Here is a 15,264-nt window from a genome sequence, read left to right on the forward strand (position 1 = left end):
TAAAGAGAGACTCATTTAGGGGTCTGCGAGGTCAAGGGTCAAGCAAACTACCAACTTGCAGCCCGCACTGAAACACCAACGGCGGCGGAGGTCTTGTTGCTTTCCTAGTTTAACGATAAATTTTATTATTCAGTCAATAAATGTTTCTAGTTGACAAAATGTGATTTTTTATTCAAAGCAAATACGTGTTGGACAATAGTCAATAACTGGTTTGACTTCTAAGACAAATTTAGACAAACAAACTTCAAATTGAGCAATCACCAATAATGGAAACTGCTTTGTGTTTAATAGCATATTATTTGAGAATATATGATAATACGATTTCAGAGAAAACATGATTTTATTACAGCAGGCAAAATATGATATTATATCAAGGAGTCTCATTGATAGAATTAATTTAGCTGAGGTAGATCTCAGCACGCGCTCAGGAAGCCAATCTTGGAGCACTCTTACTGCACGACGCCGGTGAGAGGGAGAGTTGGTGGAGAGGTGGGGCAGGTGGAGAGGGAGAGTTGGTGGAGAGGTGGGGCAGGTGGAGAGGAAGATGAGAGCGTCAATAGTCTATTCACTTCAGACTATTTAACATCAATGGTTTACATTGAAGTGTTTCTCGACTATTTAAAGTCAAGGAACCAAAAAACCGAGCTTGCTAGCCTCTATTGGTCTCCGCATCATTAATTTGTCTTATCAAGCAAGCGCGTTCCATTCATTTAACTATATTTTACAGCCAAGTTATCGCCAGATTTGCGACGAATTATCGATTCATTGCGATAACATCAAACACAGTTAATGAGAAAAAAATTTGAACAAATGGATGACTTAAAGCCTACAAATGAAGTAATTTTTATGAACTCTTTTTTATTCGTGACTAAGCACAACAAATGTAGCTCAGGCACTACTATAGTAGAAGCTTATATTTGAACCACAATTATTAGCAATCAACAAATTGAGCTTCTGTTCAAATTTTTCGAGATGGCATCAATGAAAAATGATAAGACAGATGATTATTCAAAATGCCGGCTGTTTAATATTGAACAGTTTTATCTACTGATGTCTCAACCTAAACGAGCGCGCGCGTTTCAATAGTTAATGTCAAACGATGCGACCGTGAAGGCACGTAAGCAGTAAAACGTAACTATATAATTTAACTCATAAGTATTAAAAATTATAACTAATTGAAAAAAGGAAAATTCTAATCACAATAAATTAGGCTGAAGACGAAAACTAATAGCTCATACCGTTAAAGATGTCAAATTTCATTCGACAGCGAGACAAAAATTTGGCACACATCCTTTGTATGCATACGTGGGGAAAAGAAAACGCATTTGAACTTAACAATGCGTTTATATAAAAACATACAAAAGGTATGACAGTACTTAACAATACATCATGTATTATATATACATTTAGATACTCACAGTAGCTACTAGTTTCGCATTTCTATGTGAGAATGTGTGATGATTACACAACAAGAAGTTTAATTATTAACGATCACTAGAATATAGAAAAAATGTTTCAGTGATACACAAGAAAAAGTACGTAAAAAAGCTAAGCTAGAGCTGCCATCTAGTTTACCGAATTGAAGAAAAATAATGGTGAGTAATTCGAACAAAGTAAGACACTAATACTGGAAGAATATAGCATTTTACAAAATATTTTTAAGAATATAGCATATTACAAAATACTTGTAGGAATATAACATTTTACAAAATACCAACGAATGAAGATTATTCTAATTTTCACTTATTTGGCGGATTTTTACGTGTCTTATCGGATTTTTTATTGATGGAAGGCGTGTAATATTTAACATTCTGGCCTTTGTACATCGTTGAATTCGTGGGCTGGAGTAACCTCTCAATGACTAAGTGGGCTGCAAATATATGCGCAAATTGCATAGCAAATATCGAAATGCTTAGACTTACTCGTTGGTCTCTACTTTATTCACTTCAATCGCGATGAAATAATTATTATAATCTGGATAGCCGCTTCCTGGTCACAGGACGAATTCTAGACTTAGTATTCGTCATAGTTTTGCTGGCGAAAAATTTCTCAACCTATGATACACAAAAATTACCGCAACATTACAAGAAAGAGCACCTATTAGAAAAAAGGCAATTACAAGCAGAACAGAAAGAAGAGACAATTAATACTCTAGATTAACATGCGGATATGAAATTTTAGTTTTTCAGCAAGAAGAATGAGGTGACGTAACTGAATCCGTTCACCGGCTATTTTGCGGACGATTGCGGTGATGAGATGCCTTCTTCAATAATAATAATAATAATAATAATGCAGCTATTTTAATATTATTACTGAAAAGGAGTATTATTAATAAAGCTAAGCTTTGGGCATCGAAATTAACGACCCAATTTGGCCACAATTTAGTTAATGAAAAATCCAAATAACGAATGACGCACGCACGCTACACAATTGATCTTAAACACATATAATGAAAGACTGTACATTTCAAACCGATTCATTATCGCATAATAACTTGAATCGCAATCAAAATTCGCGATCACAGCTAACCAAATTATTTTAAAACGAGCTTTTCACTCACACTGAAATTTTTGTTCATAAATTGACTTACATTGAATGTGAGGAATAAAATTTAGTCAGAAGATAACGTGAAAGATCTTGAGCATTGATACTGACTGTAGGTGAGAAAACACATAATATTTTTCACTGATTTTCGTGGTGAAATAAAAGTTAATCTTAGCTATAAATTGAAGAACCTGATACGCTAATTCCGATTGTAAAACGGGATATTTCTCAAAAATTGCTTAGGTGAATTGAGAAATAAATTGTATTCAGAAGTTAACATGAAATTCCCGTTTTCAGAGAACAAGCACACAATATCACAAATTCCTGCGACGTGTGGAGCGTCTCTTGGCCGTGGTTTCGTCGCACCGGGGCGCGGTGCTTGGCCCGCTGGAGAGCTCGCAAGATTTTCGTTTACGTCCAGCGATCTTCGAACTCGAATTCTGAAATAAAAAAGGTTAGTATATTCCTTTGAATCATTACAGAATCAGACAGGACACAAATCATGTCCATACATACAAAAAACACAGTTTAATGACATAAAATGTGTGAAAGGAAAAAGACAGAGGTATGAAACAACTATTCACGATCGTCATGAAAATTGCATGAATCAAAGAGAACTTTGAAGACTAAAATAAGGAAAGGAGAGTCTTTGCAGTGAAAAGTAGTTATTACTGAAAATTGGAATCTAGAAACAAAACGGACAACTTCGAAAACTTTGCCCACGCAATGGAACTTTGAACACACAACGAAAGCGAGCGAACTTCAAAAATGCAATGCAAGATCAACAACACAATGAGCTAATGAAGTTATACTTTAATGGAAACAGCACAAAAAAAAAGACTTAAAAAACTTAGTATTCTGCTTAAAATGCTTTGGGTTGGTTCTACAACATGCATTTTTACACCCAAAATCACAAATGCAATACAATCGTCAAGGGTAGATACTGAAAGTGAAACCTGTGAAAAACCAAAGACTTTCCATGTTGGCCAGTGAACATAGAACACCGAATGTTTATCACAAGTTCAGGCGACAAAGAAGTCAATCTTTTTAGAAGCAAGTGCTTCTTTTTCGGTCAATTATATACGACCTTCAAATGTTATATCATTATTTCTATTGTAATAGCTTATGAATGATGAAAATGTTGATATCGGACATAATATAGGCCATTCCCATGACAACATTTCAAAGTTTGGGAATCTTCGGTAAACAAAATTTTTACTAATACTATCAACTTTCTAATGCCTGTTACCATGTCCTAATATCAAAGTTGATGAAATTGCTCCTTTATATTTCGAGTTATGCATCACCATAGAGGTTAAACGTAGTAAGAGAGCTAGAGACTTCTCAGTTGATCAAATCGCACGACAAAGAAATGGAAGATCTTGAAGGATAAGCGCTGGAACTGAGATACATAGACAGCACGGCAGAGAATAATCTAAATAAATGAATGATCAATTGAAAAATTAAAAAGCCAATAGCTACACATTCGTACCAGGTATCGCATGCACAGAGCGCTTTTCACTTGAATGAGAGGAGGTGACGGAAACAGACTACAAGGGAGCAGACGCCACTAACATTGCAGGCCACAAGCCATAATATCGTTACTGCGAGGTGGGTTGCCCGATCAGGAGACACGCACCAGCATGACCCTGACAAGAAACCTAAACATGTGCCATGCGAATCCTCACGAGGTAAACCAGAGAGGATCCGAGGACCAGAATCCAGAATCCTCACGAGGTAAACCAGGTAAAGAGTCCATGACCGCTAACAAAACCAGACTCCAGAACTCACAGAATTATCTCGCTTGGACTTTAAAGGCACGGAATTGTCCAGCTTGGACTCGACAGGAGCGACGTCTCTGCGACAGAGCGCCACTTTATGCGACAGCGCCGCTAAGCGGGCGGGAGGCCGGCGTCCCGACCGCCTCACCACGGGACTCTCGCATCCCGTTGCTCCTGATACATACACAGAGATGAGGTAAAATATTTATATGCCAATTGGTTTTGTTATGATTTGCCAATGATTGTTATTAAACACTTTAGGAATACTTTTTCTTTTAAGTGTGGAAATTAGCATTAAATGAATCGAGCGTATCGAATTGGATAGAAATTTCTGCAAGAGTTATCAAGGAAATGTAGAATATTTAAACCAATCATCTCGTACAACTTAACGCCATAGGTTAAACTAATTTTGATGTTATGACTTACTGTTCCATTTCTGAAACACGGGATTTGAAAAGAAATTTTCCTACCGCTAGGTTTGTTTCAGGTATTTCTTAAGCACATCTCTGAATATATAACAGACACGTTTTAACCGAAAAGAAAACATCAAAACCTTTTTTGCGAGGCCAAAATTTTACAAATAACGCTTCCATAGAGCAAGGACAGATTAATTAAACGTGACGAGTCATGGAAAATAAACAATTGAACAGCGAATATCAAAGTGCGCAAGTATTCAGCACGAAGAGCGGTCGCATGTATAATAACAGAGCGCAATATTTATCAGTAATAAAACTTCTTTAATCTTAGGTTCATGAAAGTTATGTTCATGGAAGTTCAGTTGTCTAATGCTAACGATTGAGCTTGGAAATCCCCCTAGTTCGATTCTCAGCATTAAGTACAGGAGAACAATTTTCTGTATGTCTTATACAAGAAAATTCCCACCACGTGCGCTGGGCATCTAAGTAAGTTAGGAATCGAGAACTCCATCCGATAGAGTATAATCCTTAACAAATTTATGCTGAAAATAATCTGTAAATGGCGTCCAATAGATTTAATTATTGGTATAGCAAAGCGCAGCAAGAAATATTAGTAGTTTCTGGCTTGAAAATGGTAACATAAAAACATTCAACTCGCACACATAGACTCATGCGTGATATGAAGACCCACATCTAAGATCGAGACACCAACTATCCATTCTCAATTCAACTCTCAAATTGGTAATGAAAACGCATACATTCTCACTTGGTAAAGCTGATTAACTCAGATTGAACCCACGTATGGTAATTATTTTTAGCATTGTTGAATCCACGATGCGGTAAGCTGAGACATTAGCAACATAACTGTTTTAACTAACTGTATTAACAATGTTCCTACATAATATTTTATCTAAAGTGTTTAGTTTCCATAGCGGTCCAATTATAGATTTAGTGGTAGGGTCAACAAGTTAATAAATTTCACCGCTTAATTTTTAATAAAACTTGCTTAAATGAAGAGCTCTACACTAGATATACACTTCCTACATATCCTACATATATACCTACATATCCACATGTCCTACATTTCCACATTTCCTACACAATATTTCGCTAGGCAAGGCTCCCGTTATCTTCACCTAGCGACGGAAGATCTGCATCAGCAGCACCCAAGACGTCATCGCTGTCCTCCTCATGCAGGCGTCCGTAGGCTTCAAAGGACCTGTCGAACGCCCCTGCGTGATTGTCGTCCAAGGGAAGCTGTTCAACAATCAGGTTCGCAGCCTCCGATTGTCTTAAAGAAGGAGACACTTTGGATTGCTTTAGCCTGAGTTGCGAGGCTGGAATTTCATCGCTACTATCGTCTTCAGTATCAGGATGTTCAGTAGACTGCACTGCAGGTGGGCGAGAATCCTCCAAAATGTCCACATCCACTGTAGGATATGGGCGAGGATTAAGCTTCACATTACACGGCACGAATATTTTTTAATCCGGAGTCCTCCGAGTGGTAGGATCAATATCAATCAATAATTAAATTATAATAGGTACACGGAGGGGACCATGAGCCCTTACGCGCCCTTGCGTTGGGGACCATGAGCCCTTACTTAGAAAAGCAATATTTTGGATCATTAGAACAGCATGAAAATAAAGGTGATATATGTATGGACCATCATATATCAGCACAATATTAATATTGAAAAAGGAATCGACACAAATTAGCATTCAAACGGTAAATGAGAATTCATTTAATTATAAAATGAAGAATTATGATTCGATTTTTATCAGTGAGAAAGGGAAACTGGGGAGTAAGCGGACAGCCATACAAAACTGTGAAAATGCCTTAGCAAATAACGTTTGAAATAGGTAGCTGAAATGAAAAAGAGACATGATATTCGTCATAGGATTTAGAAGCAAAGAAAATAACATTTACATCATGCACGAGCTCATTGCGTGAAATACTGTGAAATTATTTGTCACTTTCTAACCTTTTAAATTGCTAGTAAATTTAAGATTTAACCAAACTAATGATAATAATGTTCGTTTAATGAGCTAAATATACGTCAAGACAGAACAAAACTCACTGAGCTGTTCAGCACGGTCATCAAGGAGGCTGTAGCTGCATTCGCTGGAGGCATCAGAGTCTTCGGCGTCTGCCGTGAAGAGATCAGGACTGCAACGAGCGCCTGGAGGCAAAGAGCTGCCAGCACTGGGACCGTTGTATGGTGCTTGAATGATCATGTTTGGTGCGGAATTTAAAGATTTTGTGTTGAGCGTCGATGCAGATAAGCCATTTATAAGTTCCAAACGAACGTAAGGCTCCAATTCAGCAGAGGCATTGTCGGCAGATACTCTGAGTAGCTTAGAGGAAGCTTCCATTGAGTCATACGACGGTATATCATCGTCAGTGTCAGCTTCCTTTGCTCCAGCACTGCTAGTAGAAGGAAAATTTGAGAGGAAACTTTTGCATTTTCTTACCGTCTCCAAAGGCGACTTAGATTTGCGGTCACTTGGCTCAAAATTATCAACAAGATTCTCGTTCGCAGACAAAAGCCTAGTAGAATCCTGCTCTCCATAAACGGTGTCGCTGCCTCTTGACACGTTGGACTTTCCTTCATTACTAATATCTTCAAATAAAAAATCGTCAAAGTCATCATCATCCTCATCAAAAGAATAATGTTTTGGCATTACTCTCACTGAATCATTGGTGGATGGAGGAACGTTAGTAGCTCTATTAAAGTTCGAGTCGGAAGTGTTCTCCAACGATTTACTGTTACCAGTTCTGAAGATCGGAGACGTAGGTGCGGGAATATCGCAAATTTTGCTTGCTGGAGTCTGATTAATAATATCATAACTTAAATTTGATCTTCGCTGAACAGTCAATTTGGATCTTCTAGGAGTGAAAATTTCATCTCGAGCCTCACATTGACTTGAACGAGGAATTTCACGAGTTCCTGCAACGTTACAATGGCTAGGAGGCGAGCTCCATTTTTGTGCCGAGAGTTTAGAGGAAAGCGTTGGCTGATTTACACTCGAGTTACCAGGTACCTCGCAATAGAGGTAATCACTTGGATCACTTATATCATCAGGCTCAATTTTGAAGAGACGAGCCTCATCATCGGCACTTCCACTGACCATTGTTGAGGGAGGAAATTCAGTTTTGATGTTTAATTCAGTTTTGATGCTGACTTCAGGTTTAATGGTGACTTCAGGTTTAATGCTGACTTCAGGTTCGATGTTGACTTCAGGTTTGATGTTGACATCAGTATTAGCGCGGCCTTCAAGTTTTCTTCTCTTCTTCAGGTCAGCCAAAAGGGAAGCAAATTGATTGCTGAATTTTTTTTCTGAAAAATGAAGAGCATCATCGGGAGAAGATAGTTTCAGAAAACACATAATACCAGAGTGAATTATTCATGTATACTTTTAGAAATTAAAGCATATCACAAATCAAAAATTAACCTTACTTAATTTTAATTTGATTTAAATAAATTTAAATTATCAGGCATAGCTTACGAATTTTTTTCTGCCCTTCCTCAATGACGGTAGGAGACGACTTACAATCGTAAGAAAAAATCTGTAAAGAGGAAAAGTGTTTGAATCATAAAGAAAAAAATACTGCGCGTGTGATAACTTGAACTGAAGAGTGAATCAAGCAGTGAACTAAACAGCGAATCAAGCAGTGAACTAAAGAGTGAATCAAGCAGTGAACTAAAGAGTGAATCAAGCAGTGAACTGATGAGTGAATCAAGCAGTGAACTGAAGAGTGAATCAAGCAGTGAACTGCATGAAGAGTGAATCAAACAGTGATCTGAAGGGAAATTTTATCATCGTGTGAAGAGTGATTCAAATAGTGAAATGAGGAGTGATTCTAATAGTGAACTTGAAAGTGGTTCAGACAATGAAGGTTATTGACAGAAGTTTTCATCAAACAGCTTATTGAATTCGAGTCCAACAGTTAAGTGTAATTTATTAAACTGAAATTTTCACTTAACAGCTTAGTTAATTTTTATATGAACAATGAAGTGAACTATGAAACATTGAATTTTTGCTTATACAAGCAAAACATTGAACTGAAATTTCAGCCAAACAGCTCATTGTTTGTGAGAAATATAGTCACAGTAAGACACAAACTCACTTTGAATTCAGTCAAAGAACACAGTCAAGCAAGACACACACCGACTGTATAGTCTGAGTAGACTGTGTAGGTTGTATCTGCTCCTCACGCGCTGCTTGTCTGTGTAGCTGCTGTATAGGCCGGGGCTCCAGCTTGTCGCACTCGCTATTGTACAGCACCACGTACCTGCACGTGAGATATATTGTACAGCACCACGTACCTGCACGTGAGATATATTGTACANTGCTGGTGCACATGGTGACACAGCTAATGTATGGTGATGTGGTGTTGCTGGTGCACATGGTGACACAGCTAATGTATGTTGCATTGCGTGTGCACTACCTCACGGCGGCACAAATATCGTAAGGTTGGCGATATTGTACAGCCTCGTTGTCACTGTTCTTGTATTACGCCTTCACACACATAGTTATTTATATTTTTCATATGTTATCCATGGATATTCCTCAGCATCTATGACCATTAGAGCGTCGGGAGAAAACTATCGAATGGTATCAATGACGAATTTCAATTCTACACGACTTTTCTTTTACTCATACCTGCTTCCAAAGAGTCAGATTCTATTTCATGACACTAATTATCAGTGAAACTAAAACTTGCCATATTTGACTCAAGCAATGCCAAAACATAAATTCATCTAATTTTATTACCTAACAAGTATTTTTGTCATTAATATTACAGTTAGAATCAGTAGAGTGAATGAAAACACTAATTGAACAAACTGGCACCATAATTATCAGCATAAAGCTAATAGTTTAACTTTTCTCACACTGGACAGTTACAACTACACCCACACAAGGCATGAATGATGCTACGTTGCAAAATTATGCTGTCTATAGAAAGTTACTTAATTCTTTAGACAGCATTATAATTTATAAATACTAACTTCTTGTGACGCTTAATGAGTGTATCTCTTGAGCCGTTGGTTGAGAGGCCAACTTTCTTCAGCTCATTGCGTAGCTTGGTGTCGCTGAGCAGATGATAAACCAACTTTGGAAGAGGAGGTCGCCTGTTAAGATAGAAATGCCGTTAATGATAACTTAAATTAATAGAACTTCAGATCAAAACTGGAGTTTACAGTAAAAAAAAACATAAAAATGCATGCATGCAATTCGTTTTATTAACATAATCTCATATCAAGAGAAATACAATATGAATGCAGGCATGATGTAATGTACTTCAACTGTGCAGGATTGGGGTGAACAGCAGCACCAGTAGCAGCATCTCTCTGGAGGCAAGCATCGAGATGTCGATTGATGTTGTTTTGGGCTACAGCAACACCACACACCGGGCATGACACTGTCTCTTCCTTGCTGCTCAGGACGTTGGTGGTGTGATTGCTGCTGATTGTATGATTGATTGATGTTGATGTGCTTGCATTAGTAGTTATGCTGCTTGGATTAATGATGGATTTGGAACTGCATGAATTACTGGTGGAGGTTGATGGAGGAGGATGATGGTTACTGCTGAGGGCATTCATAGAAGTGCTTCCTATTTTGCTTGGACTATCTTCTATATGGCTGTCATGGGAACAAAAATAATTTATTAAATTTGTTTAAATAATATAACTGAACATTTTCACTCAAGTAATCTAAAAAATTACTATGTTAAAAAAACAAAACATACACTATCTTCTCACTTTGACCTTTAATTCTAGCCTAACAACAATTAATGTTAAATTAAACCCAGCAAAAATGTTACATAGATGATTTTCTGGTTATTGTCCAAATGTTTTTCTAATTTCACCATATTTTCCATCCATACCCAAAGATGACTCATATTGACAAGGTCTACATAAAGAGTCTTGCGTAAACTAATATAGTCTGTTAATAGCAAAGTATAAAAAAAACCTACCTAATAACAGGAGAGGAAGAAATGGAGGCCAAGCTACCACAGGACTGCTGAGGAGAGCTGGTCAATGACGTTGTTATGGTGCTGGCCACTTTTGTGGGAGTGCACCTACAAAATAAACATTACTTTAGAATATAGGTAAAGGTTTTAATCATGGTTGGGTTCAATCATCTCAACTTTAATAAGAATCCATCTCAACATGTATGTGAAATGCCACACAAAATTTGTACAGCTAATAAATACACATTAGGGTATCAGAAAATCAACATGCCAACTCAAAAAGAGCTTTTCCCACAAGAAAATAACTAACTTCTTGGGAGAGAAATAATCCAACAGACTCGTTCTCTTAGAAGGGCTCCCAACCACACCATCATTGATGGAGTTGAGAGCTGCAGTCAGCCTGCCCCCGCTCTTCTGAGGAGTTTTGTTGGAACTTGTGGAGGATCCTGCACCATAATTTGCTTTGCTTGGTGTTTCGAGGCATATAATATCTTCAGAGAATTGTGAGCTAGGATGAACACTAAGCTTCCTTTTAGAAGTTGAGGAACACATGCTAGGATCAAGATTTTTTCCATGTTTAGAATTATTTTGTGAAGTGAAACTGTTTTTAATTTCACCAGATTGTAGGACAGAGAAATTACTAGGAAGGTTGCACTGGAGACCAGTTTGAGCAGAATCATCTTGTTTAGAGTCGTATTGATTATAATGTTTGTTGCCAGATTCTGGAATCCTTGGGGTCAGTTTAGATTCAGTGTTTGCAGAGGATGATAAGCTACTGGAACTTAGCTGTTCATGATAGTAACGCTGTAGAGCATCTCTGAAATTCGTGATATATAATAGATCACCATCATCAATGAAAAATTCTTGTCATAAAATATCTTTGTAAAAGTAATACAGTTGAAATCCAACTGCATTGAATAATTTTTCATTGTTAATCCAAAAGTGAAACAAACTTAAATCATAATATGGAATCATTCAAGTTGTAATCATTGAAATCTGTAATTCAGAATTTTCATTCAGGTGATCAGAATAATTTGTAAACTAACACAAGTAAATGTTACCTGATAGCAGGGAAAAGCTCTATTATGCAGTCCAGAGTTCTATTTGGACGTAACTCAGAGTCACAAATGGACGACTGGCAGGTAGGGCAGGACTGCCTATGCAGTAGAGACTGCCGAATGCAAAGGGAGCAATCTGGAATACACAAGGGTTTTTAGAAGAAACATTCAAATCATTTACAAATATAAATATTCATATTTTTCAATTAATGAATGGTGAAAATTTGAAACAAACACTTTCATGGACAATCATGAAATATAAGTCTTTTCTTCTGTCAACTGGTTTTGATAATTTCTTTTTAAATTACCATTTATGAAGTCAAAGTGTTAGTTTAGCTTTAAAATAACTTCCTACACAAGACAATGAACAGTTAAAAAGTTATCTGAATTTTATTGAAAAAATTGCATGATCATAAAGGCAACAATATAAGCAAGCAAGCAACTCATTTAATAAACTACAGATTCATATTTCTGTTATTATTATATAAATGCTTAAAGTAAGGCACATTTGAAAAAATTTAAGCCTTAAAACTTACAGTTGTGTGAACATGTTGTCATCACAGAAGTCTGCAGAAACTCATAGCAGATGCCACAACGGAGCAAATCGTCAACCTGCTGCAATTAAAAAAAAAGATTTGAACAAATAAATAACAACTAGTTCAATTCTCCTTGATCATGACATTAGTTATATTTGCTGTCTAGTTCTTTATTTAAGAAAACATTCCATCATAACAATAAAAAAATAACTTTATTTTGAAATGTTTTAGCATAGAATCAAACCATTTTCTATTGGGTTCTGACTAAGTTTAGCCTATCAAGAGGAAGTAAATCTTAAAAAAAAAAACAGAGAATTTCATATAGCACTTTCAATGCAACATAAAGATCATTTTTCTGAGCAGACCCATACTAGTTCTATACAATCAATATAGGTATACCACTTTTGCTTTTAAGATATTTCCCCGTTTTTGCTAGAATTATTTCTATTATTTTACAAGTATGAAGCAGTTATTGTGATGTCTGGTTCAAACAAACTTTGAAGACCCATTTCTCAGACATAAGTTTATTAGCAAGGGAAAAATAAAATATGGTAATACTTTAAATTTGGTGCATCTAAAAAAAGGGTGTTTTTTTAATTATATGTTTTTTGGGGTGTAGGTTAAGAATCTGAAATTCATTTTTGGCGGTTGGCATCGGAAATTTTTAATGGAACCTCTTCCTAACTGGACCTAACCTGCAAGGTTTTTGTTGATTGGCTAGGTTTTTCTGGCCACCAGACGGACTCCAAACATAGAAAAAACCTATTGGCTAGGTTTTTCCGGCCGCCGCACGGACTCCAAACATAGAAAAAACCTAGCCAATCAACAAAAACCTCGCAGGTTAGGTCCAGTTAGGAACAGGCTCCATTAAAAATTTCCGACGCTGACCGCCAAAAACGGATTTCAGATTCTTAATCTACATCCCAAAAACATATAATTAAAAAAACACCCTTTTTTGGATGCAAGGTCCCCAAGATTTCAAATGCAGGAAACATTTGTCACTTTCACTTTGGAGCAGCAAAATTTCATTCATAAGTAGGACAATTCCAATCCATCTGCCATCATACGTATTAATTAGGTCTTGATATAACAATGTACCTATAGGTTTTTTACATTTAGTTTATACCCCATGGTCAGGAAGATGTGCCAGGTGCGCGGGAATTTATTTCGTCATTTTAACGACCTGCGCGGTGCGCCGTACTATGCTGGTAAAAAAATGCGCCATGCGCCGTACTTTAGAAAGCTAAAATAGTTCTACTATTTTAGTCAAAAATATACGCGAGTATATTGACTACGTGAGTCGAACTGACAATAATAAAATGCAAGACATGTCCGGGTTACTTCTGACTCTTCCGCTTGTCCGCCTTGTCGGATACGGAACGTACGGTAATTGTAAACTGCGGCTAATATACATACAAAATGTAAACAGACAGTGTTCAGTGTTGCCATATGATTTTGGAGAAAATTTCTTCTAAAATAAAGTTCTAGATTTCTCATTCACCAAATTTCCGTATCAAGAAAAATCATATATTATTGAAAGATAATTAAAGGCATACCGGTACTGTACTGAGTAATGTGAGTATTACGTCTGAATCTGATCCTCCACAAACTGCTTGTGCGCGGCAGCGCGACATAGAATTGATGGCCGGGATTGCGCGAACACGTGCGCGAAGAGAATCAATTTTCATTACATTGCGCCAACTGTGCACAGCAATAGCTTAAAAAAGTGAAAATGTGCGGGAAAATTCACCAAAAACATACATCATCCTGAGTGTGGTTTATACCTAATTAGAAACTGATCAAATAGGCTACGTTCAGGCTGGATCAATACTGAATATATGAACCCCCAGCCTTTATTTTAAAAATTTACAAGCAAGATCAGGATAACTCAATTTCAAAGTCATTTAAGGTTTACACATTTCTGAAAAATGTTCATTAGTTCACCAACACCAAGTTTCAACAGATAACAAATGACACACAACTACGACTCCATTTATAAAAGGGCGAATTTAGTATGCTGGCTGTTGCATTCAGCATTGTCATTGCTAATAAAAAATTCAATTGCAACAAGCCATTCGACTAGGCTAATCACTAATCAGCGGCCAGCGCTCACGGCTCACGCTCACCTTAACTGCAGGAGGCAAGTTTTGAAACACACGCGCAGACATAATTGTTATGAACGGAGTAAATTCAGCCTGTAAAGCTTAATCGCATGCAAAGGTGCACAACATTTCTGAGTTATGTAAAGTAAAAGCTAGAACTCGATGCAGATTACGAATCATAAACGTTGCTCCCAAGTCCCATTGGAGCGAGAACGAATAACGCGCTATTATGGAGGCATTTACAATTTCGCCGGGCCGCCCTCGACTTCAAATTTATCCGGAATATCCAAATTCTATAATTTTGTCATGATTAACTCGCTCACCATGAGTATAATTTGGTTACGATAAACCCGGTAAAATTAGAAAATATTAACAATTTTTGCGAGAATTGCGCGTTAAAATTTTAAGGTCAAGGTATCCCAAATGTCTAATCTTGGAAACTAAATCCGAATATTGACAAATTAACATATAGAATCAGAGGTTGGAAAGCATTAATTTCATTCATTTGGCATTATTAATAAAACCAGCTTTGCATATTTTTTGTAGATTTGAGAAAAAATCAATCTACCCGTCCTACCATAAATTAAATTATCGTCATATTGCCATTAACAAAATGACCTACCTAGTAGCTAAATAAATAAATACTATGGTTGTACACTATAACACAGTTAAGGCCGTAAATTTGTTCGAGATGTGCTTAAAAAATACGTTTATTGGTTTTAACTAAAAAATAATTCATGTGAAAATCTGTAATAATTCCTGCGGCAGCGTATCGATAATTAATATTCACATTCCAAAATTCATACAGATCCGTTAAGTATTTAAGGGGACCGGCTACCTAAAATTTTCA

General features: G+C 36.8%; 1 protein-coding gene across 3 annotated transcripts; it reads right to left on the reverse strand.

Moving 5' to 3' along the window:
* Positions 1 to 1,324: 1,324 nt before the first annotated feature.
* Positions 1,325 to 14,677, reverse strand: LOC108678719 (cell wall protein DAN4). 3 transcript variants are annotated; one of them, XM_018167183.2, is made up of 13 exons: positions 14,439 to 14,677; positions 12,313 to 12,391; positions 11,780 to 11,912; positions 11,029 to 11,535; positions 10,722 to 10,826; positions 10,046 to 10,180; positions 9,754 to 9,876; positions 8,912 to 9,035; positions 8,249 to 8,309; positions 6,820 to 8,079; positions 5,878 to 6,171; positions 4,336 to 4,499; positions 1,325 to 2,984 (listed from the first exon to the last, which is right to left on the reverse strand). In XM_018167183.2, the coding sequence occupies exons 1-13, from the start codon at positions 14,478 to 14,480 to the stop codon at positions 2,859 to 2,861; spliced, it is 3,153 nt and encodes a 1,050-aa protein (XP_018022672.1). In that variant the 5' UTR covers positions 14,481 to 14,677; the 3' UTR covers positions 1,325 to 2,858. The 3 variants fall into 3 exon arrangements, with proteins under 3 accessions (XP_018022672.1, XP_018022670.1, XP_018022673.1); XM_018167181.2 differs by having other exon boundaries at positions 10,046 to 10,387; XM_018167184.2 differs by lacking the exon at positions 4,336 to 4,499 and having other exon boundaries at positions 2,886 to 2,984; positions 10,046 to 10,387.
* Positions 14,678 to 15,264: the final 587 nt, after the last annotated feature.

This window comes from Hyalella azteca, unplaced genomic scaffold, assembly GCF_000764305.2.
Source record: "Hyalella azteca isolate HAZT.00-mixed unplaced genomic scaffold, Hazt_2.0.2 contig15162, whole genome shotgun sequence".
Taxonomy (NCBI): Eukaryota; Metazoa; Arthropoda; class Malacostraca; order Amphipoda; family Hyalellidae; genus Hyalella; species Hyalella azteca.

Bases quoted from the DNA above. Each gene is read 5' to 3' on its own strand.
- LOC108678719 (XM_018167181.2), bottom strand. From the start codon at position 14,480: ATGTCTGCGCGTGTGTTTCAAAACTTGCCTCCTGCAGTTAAG. The intron at 9,036-9,753 runs GTTAGTATTTAT...TCTCACGTGCAG, and splicing joins CTCATTAAGCGTCACAAGAA to GTACGTGGTGCTGTACAATA. The intron at 4,500-5,877 runs GTGAAGATAACG...TGTATGTATCAG, and splicing joins TGCAGATCTTCCGTCGCTAG to GAGCAACGGGATGCGAGAGT.